At 37.1% G+C, this 12,702-nt stretch overlaps 1 protein-coding gene across 12 annotated transcripts in view; it reads right to left on the bottom strand.

Moving 5' to 3' along the window:
* Window positions 1-12,702, bottom strand: part of TASP1 (taspase 1) — a 342,726-nt gene that overhangs the window by 281,056 nt on the left and 48,968 nt on the right. For all 12 annotated transcript variants that reach the window (XM_042980918.1, XM_042980915.1, XM_007086806.3 and 9 more), the window contains one exon: window positions 6,085-6,169. In XM_042980918.1, the coding sequence (XP_042836852.1) occupies window positions 6,085-6,169 (85 nt within the window). The remainder of the gene's footprint in view (window positions 1-6,084; window positions 6,170-12,702) is intronic.

Genomic DNA, 12,702 nt, shown 5'->3' on the forward strand with positions numbered 1-12,702 from the left:
CCCTTACTTCTAATCTGCTGCTTCTAATGTGATATGGAAGGACTCCATAAATTCCTAATAGCCTAACAGTGGTCAAGTATGGGACCCAGTTTCATTATCTGCAAAATGTCTTACCCTCATAAATCACTGTATAATTTTTATGAGTCAATACATGCAAACCACATAAAACACTGCCTGAAATAATGTACAAATGCAATAAATGTTAGCTATTATTATTACACTAATTAGATAACTAGACTTATTAGGGTCATATGAAAATAAACTCAAATTAAAAACATGATAAAGTTGGTTTTGTTGACTTAGGACACCAAAAGAATTTGTTTTTTTCTCAATTACTAGAGGTGTGCGGTGAACTTCCAGGAACATGAGAGAGAGAGAGATTTCTGCTCCTGGACAAGATGGCATAACAGAGAACAAATTTACACCCTTATCTGAAGAAATTATTTTAAAAACCAGAAATACAGGAAATGATAGTTTTCAGACATTAGTAGGCAACATAAGGGCAGTGATCTTGAGAGAAAGGAAACAAACAAGGTAAACCCTATGACTGACCCAGCTTACGGCCTAGAGAGTTTCCAGGCCATGGCCCAGGAAGAATTCAGGCAAAGCCCAGCAGTTTCTCAGTTGAAGAGAAAGAGCTGGGCATCCAAAGAAGCCCAGACAGCCAGAGTTCACAGGGCAGAATACCAGAGAGGAGAGAGCTGCACAGAAAAGGACTCGGACATCTACAGAGTCCCCTCTAGTCTTCAGCTAAGTAGAGATGAGTGTACGTGTAATAAGAAACCACCCAAAGTGCGGGAAAGACTACCACAAAAATTTTAGAGCAAACAAGCCCCAAGTTCACAAAGGCCAGGAACAGCTCCTGCTCCCATCAGTCAAAGTAAGAAACCTCATTCTAGGTACATCTGTTATAGTACTCAGAAGAGTTTTGCCCCAATAGCAAAATAAAATTAGCTCAAGGCGAAATGCTTCTCTAGTCACATGTAACAAAGTATAAGGTAAGACCTGAAAGGATGAACCTGTCTTTAAATAACTATATCCTAGAATAAAACTCAAGAATATTTATTAAAATATAAAAATATCCAGCACCAAATATAGTAAAATTCACAATGCCTCAAATGCAATAAAAAATTACCAAGCATGCAAATAAGCAAGGAAATGCAACCTACAATGAAAGAAATCATTCAACTGAAAACAACTCAGAAATGACAGATGATAGCAAATTAGTAAACAAAGATATTATAAGTTACTATAACTCTATTCATATGTTCAAGAAGCTACAGGAAAGATTAAACATGTTAAGTAGATACATGGAAGACACTTTCTAAAGCTGCAAATCAAACTTCTGGAGATGTTACAAAGTCAGAGATGAAAAACAATGTAGATGGGATTAACAAGCGATTAGATATTATAGAAAGATAACTAGTGAACTTGAAAACAGCAATGGAAGTTATTCAACATGAAACAAGGAGAAAAATGAATGGAAAAAGTAAATAAATTATCAGTGACCTGCAGGGCCACAAGAGCTCAAATACACATGCAACTGGAGTCCTGAAGGATGAAAGAGGAGTCAGAAAAAATATCTGAGGAAATAATAGCCAAAAATTTTCCAAATTTGATAAAGTATGTATCCCTATATATCCAAGAAACAAAATAAACCCAATCCAAAAACAAGAGAAAAAAACAATGGACCAATGTATCTCATATATTATAAAAATTCTTTACAAAATCTTAGCAAATTGGGTCCAACAATATATCAAAAGGATAACACAGTATGACCAAGTGGAATTTATCCCAGGAATGCATTGTTAACAGTTGAAAATCAACCAATCACTAACTCACCAAGTAAGAAAAATTGTAAGACCATCTTAATAGATGCAGAAAAGCATTTGAAGAAGTACAACACCCATTCCTATTAAAAACTCTTAGAACACCAAGAAGAGAACTTTCTCAGCATAATAAAGAACATCTATGACAAACCTACAGTAACCACCATACTTAAGGGTAAAAGACCAAACACTTCTACCCTAAGATCACAAACAAGGCACAGATGCCCACTCTCACATTTCTTTTGTTTCCCTCACTCTCACATTTCTATGCCACATTGCATTGGAGGTCCCAGCCACTATAATAAAGAAAAGGAAATTAGTTAAAGTAACCCAGATTAGAAAAACAAGGAAGAAGTAAAACAATCTTTATTCTCAGAAGACATTACTATCTATATAGAAAATCTTATCAAATCTATAAAAATAGTACTACCGAACAAATGAATTTAGCAAATTCTCTGGAAAGAATATCCATGTAATAAAATCAATCATATTTCTATATTGGCAAGGAATAATTGGAAAGTAACATTTATTATTTATATAATTTATCATGGTATCAAAAAGGATGAAATACTGAAGTATAAATTCGATAAAAGCTTTGCAAGACCTGTACACTGAAAACTATAAAACTGTTCAGAGAGGCCAAGGAAGACTTTAATAAATGAATATGTTGCAATTCTAATCAAAATTCGAGCAGGGTATTTATAGAAACTGGCAGCTTAATTCTAAAATTCATACGGAAATGCAATATGCCTGAAATGGTCAAAACAATTCTGAAAACAAAGAACAAAGCTGAAGAACTATATACATGATAAAATAAGACAACTAGTTCCAGACAAGTATAGCATCACTATACCATAAAAGCCATCACTTTTTCCCACATATTTTATCTTTGTAAAATATAAAAATATTGCACATGTACCCTTTGACAATTGCTTCATCTTGTTCCCTCCCTTCCTCTTTTCCCAGAGGTAATCACAGTGACTTTGGTAACCTCCTTTGCAGACCTTCTTTGTACATCTATGTACATATATATGTAGCCTTAAAAAATTAGAGCCCCGTTTATGTTGCAATATTATGAAGGAATACATGGGAATAAGAGAAGCTTAAATTCAAGACAACTGTTACATAGGAGCAGGAGCAGAGGCAAAATCAGGGTAAGGGTGTGGGACAATGGGAAGGATAAGGATGCTATTAGAAAGGGATCCATCTAGGAAGCTTCAAATCACTCTGTAATATTTTATTTCCCAAACTGGATGGTAGGAAACAGGTATTCTTATTTATAAACATCACATTATTTTGTATTTTTTTAAGAAAACATAAGTTAAACTGAATATATCATACAGCAATTTGATTTGTTTACAATATAGAGACCTATCCATTTTTACTATATATAAATGTTTCTCCCTTTCAATACTGCAGATTATTCAAAATATGACTAGAAAACAGTCTATTTAGCCATTGATGGACATTTAGATTGTTTACATTTTATACACCAGAAGCAGTGTTGCTGTATGCTTCTTGTGCTATAGAAGCCCTCCTGTGTACATGTGAAGGTGTTCTATCCCAGGACAGAATTGCTGGAGCACATAGCATGTGCATTTTCAATTTTTTACATTAATAAATAATAACAAAATGTCCCTTAGCTGGCCATATCAATCTATGTTCCTACCACTAGTAGAACAAAGAACCTGTTTTTCCATAACCTCAACAACACTGGATAACATTCGTCTTTATTAATTTTGCTACTTTAAATAACATGAAAATGCCATCTTATCATTTTAATTCACAATTCCCTGATTATCGTTGGGTACTTTTATACCATTAATATTTTATTCTCTATAAGCTGCCTATTTGTACTGCTTACCAATTTTTAAAGTTGAGGCTATCTTTGTCTTAATATTTCATAGTTCTTAAACATGGTTACTATTTTTTTTTTTTTGCTACTTACACTGCAAATAATTGTCCTCAGTTCCAAAGGCCATAATGTCTTTTAATTCAGATCATAGTACCTTCAGTTGTATAACGCTAGACATTTTCACTTGTCATGTTTCCATATTTTAGCCTTAATTTTTAATCTTAATAAGGTCTTTGCTACCCTGTAGTCATAAACATAATCTCTCATTTTTTTCTTAAAAAAATTTTATACTAAGCTTTTTTTAACCTCATGTTTGAATTTTATTTTTTTGAATGGTATGACAGAGGAATTTAAATTAACTTTTATCCACTAGGTAGCCAATTGTCCCAACACAATTTATTTAATATGCCATCCTTTTTTCCCCCACAATACTTTGAGATGACATTTAGGAGAGACTAAACTTAATTCCATACTTGGTCTGCTTCTGGACTCCCAGTTCAGTCCTACTGATTTTTTCTATATATATCCCTATACCTCTGTCAATCTGTTTCCTGTTTTAATTATGATAATACTATGAGGTATCAGGATAGCTTTTAGATAAGTCCAACTCTTTGGTCTGTTTCAAAATGTCTTGGCTATCTATGGTTGTACACTTGTTCCTCCATATAAACTTAAGAATCAACTTGATAAATGCCAGGAGTAGTGTGGGGAATGGGATTATGATGATTTGCAGATGAACTGTAAAATACTTGTCACAAGGTTTATGCTATTTTTCTTGTCAACTAAAACAACTTTATTGTTGTTTCCTCCCTACATGTGTCTTCTAATTGGTTTAGAATTAATTATGCTAATTTACGTACAGTAGCAGATATGGGTGAAAGAAAACAGAACATTTTAAATCAACATTGAGGAGAATATGAATCCAGAGATAATCTCTTTACATCTACTACTTCCCCCAAAATAAGTCCCATCCAGTAGGACTCTGTGTATGTATTAAAGAAAACTTAGTAAATTTTGGGTTAGTGGACTTCATACCAGTTAAAAAAATAGCATGGTTTTAATACAAATTATGAGAAAAGTCTAAGAATTTTCTAAACATTTTTCCTATTTTCAGATTTATAAAAGTAAACTTACTGGTATCAACCAGACATATTATAAACAATCTCAAAATTTCACATCTGCTTCTCCTTATCCTTGTTTTGTTGAAGACACAAATATTAAAAATTATATTTCTCTGAAAATTTTTATAATTGACCTTTCTAGCATCACAATTAAACACACCTGAGAAGTATATGATTAAAAGGATTACTTGAGTATATTTGCGTAAAAAGTTTCAAGATTTTTCAAAACTATGTCAATTTATTTTCTATGATTTCAAATTATAACAGTCAAATAAAGTGGTACAGTAATATCACAATTTTCAACACACACATTAATATAACCTACACACCCAGGCATGCAGAAGATATACTGAGTATGCAATGGCATTGAAGCATATTTGTTACCATTATTAGGCATACTAATAGGATAGTGATTGTTTTGCAAACAGAGAAGTTTACAATTATTTAAGGGTAAAAAATATGATGTCAAGGATTTGCTTTAAAATACTATAGGAAAGGGGCACCTGGCTGGCTAAGTCAGAGGAGGATATGACTCTTGATCTTGGGGTCATGATTTCAAGCCCCATGTTGGGTGTAGAGATTGCTTAAAATAAATAAATAAATAAATAAATAAATAAATAAACAAACAAACAAACAAACAAACAAACTTTAAAAAATTCTTTAAATAAAAAACTAAAATACTACAAAAAGGAAAAAGAAAGATGAATGAAATAGATGAAGGGCAAAACAATGTAATTATTGGAGCCAGGTATCAGGTTCATGAGGGCTTTTCACCATGTTCATTCTACATTTATAAATACTTCAAAAGTTCAAAGTTTTTTTTAATGAAAACTGTATGTTAATGTTGGAGAAAAGATGTAATCTTACTAATCTTAACATCACAGTGTGTTTCTCCAGAAGAGAAAAATTAAGTACTTTTAGTCTAAGATCATCTCAAAATTAAAATCAGTTTGGACTCTGAATTTTTAAAGTTTCATAATAAAAGACCCAACTGTGCACTTAGTAACAGCAAAAACATCTCTGTAATCAACTACAAAACCAAAAATTAACTCTGATTTCTTTTCTGCTTTAATCTGTAATATTCTATTCCATCTGAAGCTCTATCAAGTGTACAAAACGTTCCAAGATTACAGAACAAAGTGTGTCTTCCTCTCAAAAGCAAGCTACTGCTGGTGTGTAACCAATAGCATCAGCCTTCTGTGGATAAAAATAGCCTTCAAACACCGCATGCACCAAAGACCAAAGACCCAGGGAAAGTCAGGCAGAACAAAGCTGTTACCAGGGAGGAATTCGGCCAGCCGAGAGCTTGCCCTTCTGCCCTTCACACAAGAGTCTGTTTGCAACTGAAACTGGGTTCTTGATTCCTATAAAATAAAATTGGCAGAAAATGGAGTCAGAAAAATGCCTTCAAGTTTCCCACTCAGTTTTGTGGTGTTTCAATAAAACAACTTTAAAATATCTTAGAAAACTCTTCTTATATACATACTAATGAAAACCCTCAATTATCATGAACAATAAGGATAAAATCAACAAACATATGAATACCTAGTAGATGCAAGAAAAGAATATAAAACATACATTCTCAGTTTTGTCATGTGCTACAGCAGCAAAGACTGAATTTGAAATATATACTTAAATTAGGTTTCTTGTTAGATTTCAGAACAGAATAAAAAAGTAATGAAAGTGTAGCATCTACTACCAAAAATTGAATTTCCTCTAAAGCATAAACATGATTACAAACATAGGAGGAGGAATTAATGGCCAAAAATTTTAAATCTCACCTACAGGAGAGATAGAATAAAGAGAATATCCTACAAATTAGGTAAGAGTGGGGAAAAGAGGTCAAGTATATACAGGTTGGTAACCTAAAATATGGTTCAGATTGTTTTCAGAACAGAAAACAGAATGTGAAGAAAAGTGAGAAGAGGATGTATATATGGAAGGGATGATAGGACAGCAAGTGTTAGTGTGAAAAACGGTACCATGATGACAATGACAATGACAAATATGACAATGTGATGATGACCAAAGATAGTGATAGTAAAGTAACTCAGTATCTAATATATGCCAGGCTCACTGCCAAACCCTTAAATGTATCAGGTTATTTCATTGATCTCTCAACTCTATCATATAAGTATACTTACGAAACCTGATTACTGAGGAAATATTTGCACAGAGGGTTAAGTTACCCAACCAAGATCACAGTGTTAAGATTTTAACAGAAGCAGCTAATGCCAGAGACCATACCCTTAACCACTAATCAATGGATGCCTCTCAGGATATCATTAATGCCAAAAAAAGAAAAAAATCAATAGTGGGATATGAAGAGACTATAAAAACTCAAATTAAAGTCACTATATTGCCTCAAAACAAAATCATTTAGCTAAACAACAAAAATATGTGCTAGCTCTTAAACTATATCTCTGCACAGGTGCCTGGGTGGCTCAGTCAGTTAAGCGTCCAGCTCTTGATTTCAGCTCAGATCATGATCTCATGGTTCTTAAGTTTGAGCCCAGCATCAGGCTCTGTGCTGACAGCACGGAGCCTGCTTGGGATTCTCTTTCCCTCTCTCTCTCTGTCCCTCCCTGACTCGTGCTTGCTCTGTCTCTCAAAATTAAATAAATAAACATTAAAAAAAATGTTTACATCTCTGTATATGATGATTCAATATTGTTAACACTTTAATAATTGTCAAATCAAGTTATAAATTCAAATCAACAAATTCTCCATCAAAACTTCAAAAGGATTTCTATGATGTATGACAAGCTGACTCTTAAACTCATCAGGAAGAGAACACTTTGGGAAAAAATGAAGAGATATTTACCCTACAAGATACCATTTCTTACTAAAATCTATTCTTAATTAAGAGAGTGTGATTTGGGTACAAACAAACAAATACATCAATTGAATAGAATAAAGCTACCATTCAGACACAGACACACATTCATTTGGACATTTAATCCATGACACAGAGAGTAGTTCAAATGAGTATGAAAAGATAGACTCTATGTGAGAGGTAGAAAGAACACAGAGTGATGGGAGTCAGACTGTTTTATAACTGTACTGGCTATCAATCTATTACTTCTCAGCTACAGATTCTCCCTTCATTGCCTGACCTGTGGAAATAGATATGAACCCTTTAAATGTGTTCCCTTTGCCAGCTGGCACACCGGTAACTTTATCAGTAGAGGGCACTGGAGACATACTGCAGAAGGAACAGTGCCTTATTAGCCAGGCTTGCAGAATGTCAGTTCTTCTTCACTATTTGGCCCACATGGTATTCCCCAGTGCTAAGGGCCTGCAGAGTGCAGCTTTCTCCAGCATTTGGCCACCACATGTTCTCCCCAGCTCCTGATTCAAACTACAACAGCATAGCTGACAGCCCCAGAAAGAACAGGACTGTGCCCAGCTCAAGTCACACACCTTCTCAGCCTCACAAGCACAAACAGCAAACTGTCCTATGGGGAACACTGCCTCGTGAGCCAAAAGCCCAATCTTTATCCTGTGCAACAGAGGTTCAGTTCCCATAGTTTCCTGACCCCTGTGTATCTGCCCACCAGCTTGAGCTCACATGTGCCCCACAGGATCGTTCCTGGTCTCACAGTGACTGTAGCCTGGGTAACCCAACAACTACTCTGCCCCACAGTGAGCTGCACCCATACCTTCTTTACTGATGTCTGAATCTCCTTTCAAGTCTATCCTTACTTGGGTATTCTCCCTCTGCCCTAGAACACATTTTGAGTTTTCATTCCATCTTTATATAGTTACTCTCCTATCACTGTTTAATCATCCTTTATATTAAACTTCTCCTATTTTATCTACAGTGTGGTTTATCTCCTAGTTAGACCCAGACTGATACAGCAACCTTGGACAAATTACTAAACCTCTTTTGTATTTCAGTTTCCTTATCTGTGAAATGGGGATAAAAGTACTGACGTCAAAAGGTAATTGTGAGAACTAAGTGACTAAGTATAGGTAAGCTACTGGAGAACAATGCATAGTATGCAACAATCACCCAATAAATGGTAGTTGTTATTGTTATTATCATTCAACAAATTGTATAGGGACAATTTGTTGGTTATTTCTTAAAGAAGTAAATGAAAAATAAATTATAAGTGTATTAGAAGAAAATATAGATTAACTGTACTTATAATTATAAGGGAAACCTTAAGAAATGCAAAACACAGGCAGGGACTGCTCCACGTGGTTTCCCGACCACCGACTGGCAGGGTCTTGATATTAAAGAATTAGCAGAACGGAGTCTCCGGAGCCAAGCGCAGACGAGAGGCCCACGGAAGAGGGTAGGAAGGGCGGCGAGGCAGTGCGCGCTCCACGGACTGGCGGGAGGGAGCCGGGGCGGAGGGGCGGCTCGCCGGCCAAGCAGAGCCCCCGAGTCTGGCAGGCAAAAGCGGAGGGGCCTGACGGACTGTGTTCCGACAGCAAGCCCGACTTAGCGTCTGGGAGGTCATAAGTTAACAGCTCTGCTCAGAAAGCGGGAAGGCTGGAGGACAAAGGGAGGGAGAGCTGCTGAGCCCCCCGGACGACAGAGCTCAGCTTGGCGAGGAACAAAGGCGCTCGCCAGCGCCATCCCCCCCCGCCCATCCCCCAGCCAAAATCCCAAAGAGAACCAGTTTCTGCCAGGGAACTTTCTCGCTCCGCTCAAACACCCAACTCTGTGCTTATGCGGAGCCAAACCTCCGGCAGCGGATCTGACTCCCTCCCGCTGCCACAGGGCCCCTCCTGAAGTGGATCACCTAAGGAGAAGCGAGCTAAGCCTGCTCCTCCTGCCCCCGTGCACCTTGCCTACCCACCACAGCTAATACGCCAGATCCCCAGCACCACAAGCCTGGCAGTGTGCAAGTAGCCCAGACGGGCCACAGCCACCCCACAGTGAATCCCGCCCCTAGGAGGGGGGAAGAGAAGGCACACACCAGTCTGACTGTGGCCCCATCGGTGGGCTGGGGGCAGACATCAGGTCAGACTGCGGCCCCGCCCACCAACTCCAGTTATACACCACAGCACAGGGGAAGTGCCCTGCAGGTCCTCACCACTCCAGGGACTATCCAAAATGACCAAACGGAAGAATTCCCCTCAGAAGAATCTCCAGGAAATAACAACAGCTAATGAACTGATCAAAAAGGATTTAAATAATATAACAGAAAGTGAATTTAGAATAATAGTCATAAAATTAATCGCTGGGCTTGAAAACAGTATACAGGACAGCAGAGAATCTCTTGCCACAGAGATCAAGGGACTAAGGAACAGTCACGAGGAGCTGAAAAGCGCTTTAAACGAAATGCAAAACAAAATGGAAACGACGACAGCTCGGATTGAAGAGGCAGAGGAGAGAATAGGTGAACTAGAAGATAAAGTTATGGAAAAAGAGGAAGCTGAGAGAAAGAGAGATAAAAAAATCCAGGAGTATGAGGGGAAAATTAGAGAACTAAGTGATACACTAAAAAGAAATAATATACGCATAATTGGTATCCCAGAGGAGGAAGAGAGAGGGAAAGGTGCTGAAGGGGTACTTGAAGAAATTATAGCTGAGAACTTCCCTGAACTGGGGAAGGAAAAAGGCATTGAAATCCAAGAGGCACAGAGAACTCCTTTCAGACGTAACTTGAATCGATCTTATGCACGACATATCATAGTGAAACTGGCAAAATACAAGGATAAAGAGAAAATTCTGAAAGCAGCTAGGGATAAACGTGCCCTCACATATAAAGGGAGACCTATAAGACTCGTGACTGATCTCTCTTTTGAAACTTGGCAGGCCAGAAAGGATTGGCACGATATCTTCAGTGTGCTAAACAGAAAAAATATGCAGCCGAGAATCCTTTATCCAGCAAGTCTGTCATTTAGAATAGAAGGAGAGATGAAGGTCTTCCCAAACAAACAAAAACTGAATGAATTTGTCACCACGAAACCAGCCCTACAAGAGATCCTAAGGGGGATCCTGTGAGACAAAGTACCAGAGACATCACTACAAGCATAAAACATACAGACATCACAATGACTCTAAACCCGTATCTTTCTATAATAACACTGAATGTAAATGGATTAAATGCGCCAACCAAAAGACATAGGGTATCAGAATGGACAAAAAAACAAGACCCATCTATTTGCTGTCTACAAGAGACTCATCTTAGATCTGAGGACACCTTTAGATTGAGAGTGAGGGGATGGAGAACTATTTATCATGCTACTGGAAGCCAAAAGAAAGCTGGAGTAGCCATACTTATATCAGACAAACTAGATTTTAAATTAAAGGCTGTAACAAGAGATGAAGAAGGGCATTATATAATAATCACAGGGTCTATCCATCAGGAAGAGCTAACAATTATAAATGTCTATGCGCCGAATACCGGAGCCCCCAAATATATAAAACAATTACTCATAAACATAAGCAACCTTATTGATAAGAATGTGGTAATTGCAGGGGACTTTAACACCCCACTTACAGAAATGGATAGATCATCTAGACACACGGTCAATAAAGAAACAAGGGCCCTGAATGATACATTGGATCAGATGGACTTGACAGATATATTTAGAACTCTGCATCCCAAAGCAACAGAATATACTTTCTTCTCGAGTGCACATGGAACATTCTCCAAGATAGATCATATACTGGGTCACAAAACAGCCCTTCATAAGTTTACAAGAACTGAAATTATACCATGCATACTTTCAGACCACAATGCTATGAAGCTTGAAATCAACCACAGGAAAAAGTCTGGAAAACCTCCAAAAGCATGGAGGTTAAAGAACACCCTACTAACGAATGAGTGGGTCAACCAGGCAATTAGAGAAGAAATTAAAAAATATATGGAAACAAACGAAAATGAAAATACAACAATCCAAACGCTTTGGGACGCAGCGAAGGCAGTCCTGAGAGGAAAATACATTGCAATCCAGGCCTTTCTCAAGAAACAAGAAAAATCCCAAATACAAAATCTAACAGCACACCTAAAGGAAACAGAAGCAGAACAGCAAAGGCAGCCTAAACCCAGCAGAAGAAGAGAAATAATAAAGATCAGAGCAGAAATAAACAATATAGAATCTAAAAAAACTGTACAGCAGATCAACGAAACCAAGAGTTGGTTTTTTGAAAAAATAAACAAAATTGACAAACCTCTAGCCAGGCTTCTCAAAAAGAAAAGGGAGATGACCCAAATAGATAAAACCATGAATGAAAATGGAATTATTACAACCAATCCCTCAGAGATACAAACAATTATCAGGGAATACTATGAAAAATTATATGCCAACAAATTGGACAACCTGGAAGAAATGGACAAATTCCTAAACACCCACACTCTTCCAAAACTCAATCAGGAGGAAATAGAAAGCTTGAACAGACCCATAACCAGCGAAGAAATTGAATCGGTTATCAAAAATCTCCCAACAAATAAGAGTCCAGGACCAGATGGCTTCCCAGGGGAGTTCTACCAGACGTTTAAAGTAGAGATAATACCTACCCTTCTCAAGCTATTCCAAGAAATAGAAAGGGAAGGAAAACTTCCAGACTCATTCTATGAAGCCAGTATTACTTTGATTCCTAAACCAGACAGAGACCCAGTAAAAAAAGAGAACTACAGGCCAATATCCCTGATGAATATGGATGCAAAAATTCTCAATAAGATACTAGCAAATCGAATTCAACAGCATATAAAAAGAATTATTCTCCATGATCAAGTGGGATTCATTCCTGGGATGCAGGGCTGGTTCAACATTCACAAATCAATCAACGTGATACATCACATTAACAAAAAAAAAAGAGAAGAACCATATGATCCTGTCAATTGATGCAGAAAAGGCCTTTGACAAAATCCAGCACCCTTTCTTAATAAAAACCCTTGAGAAAGTCGGGATAGAAGGAACATACTTAAAGATC

The sequence above is a fragment of the Panthera tigris genome, chromosome A3, assembly GCF_018350195.1.
Source record: "Panthera tigris isolate Pti1 chromosome A3, P.tigris_Pti1_mat1.1, whole genome shotgun sequence".
NCBI classification, from domain to species: Eukaryota; Metazoa; Chordata; class Mammalia; order Carnivora; family Felidae; genus Panthera; species Panthera tigris.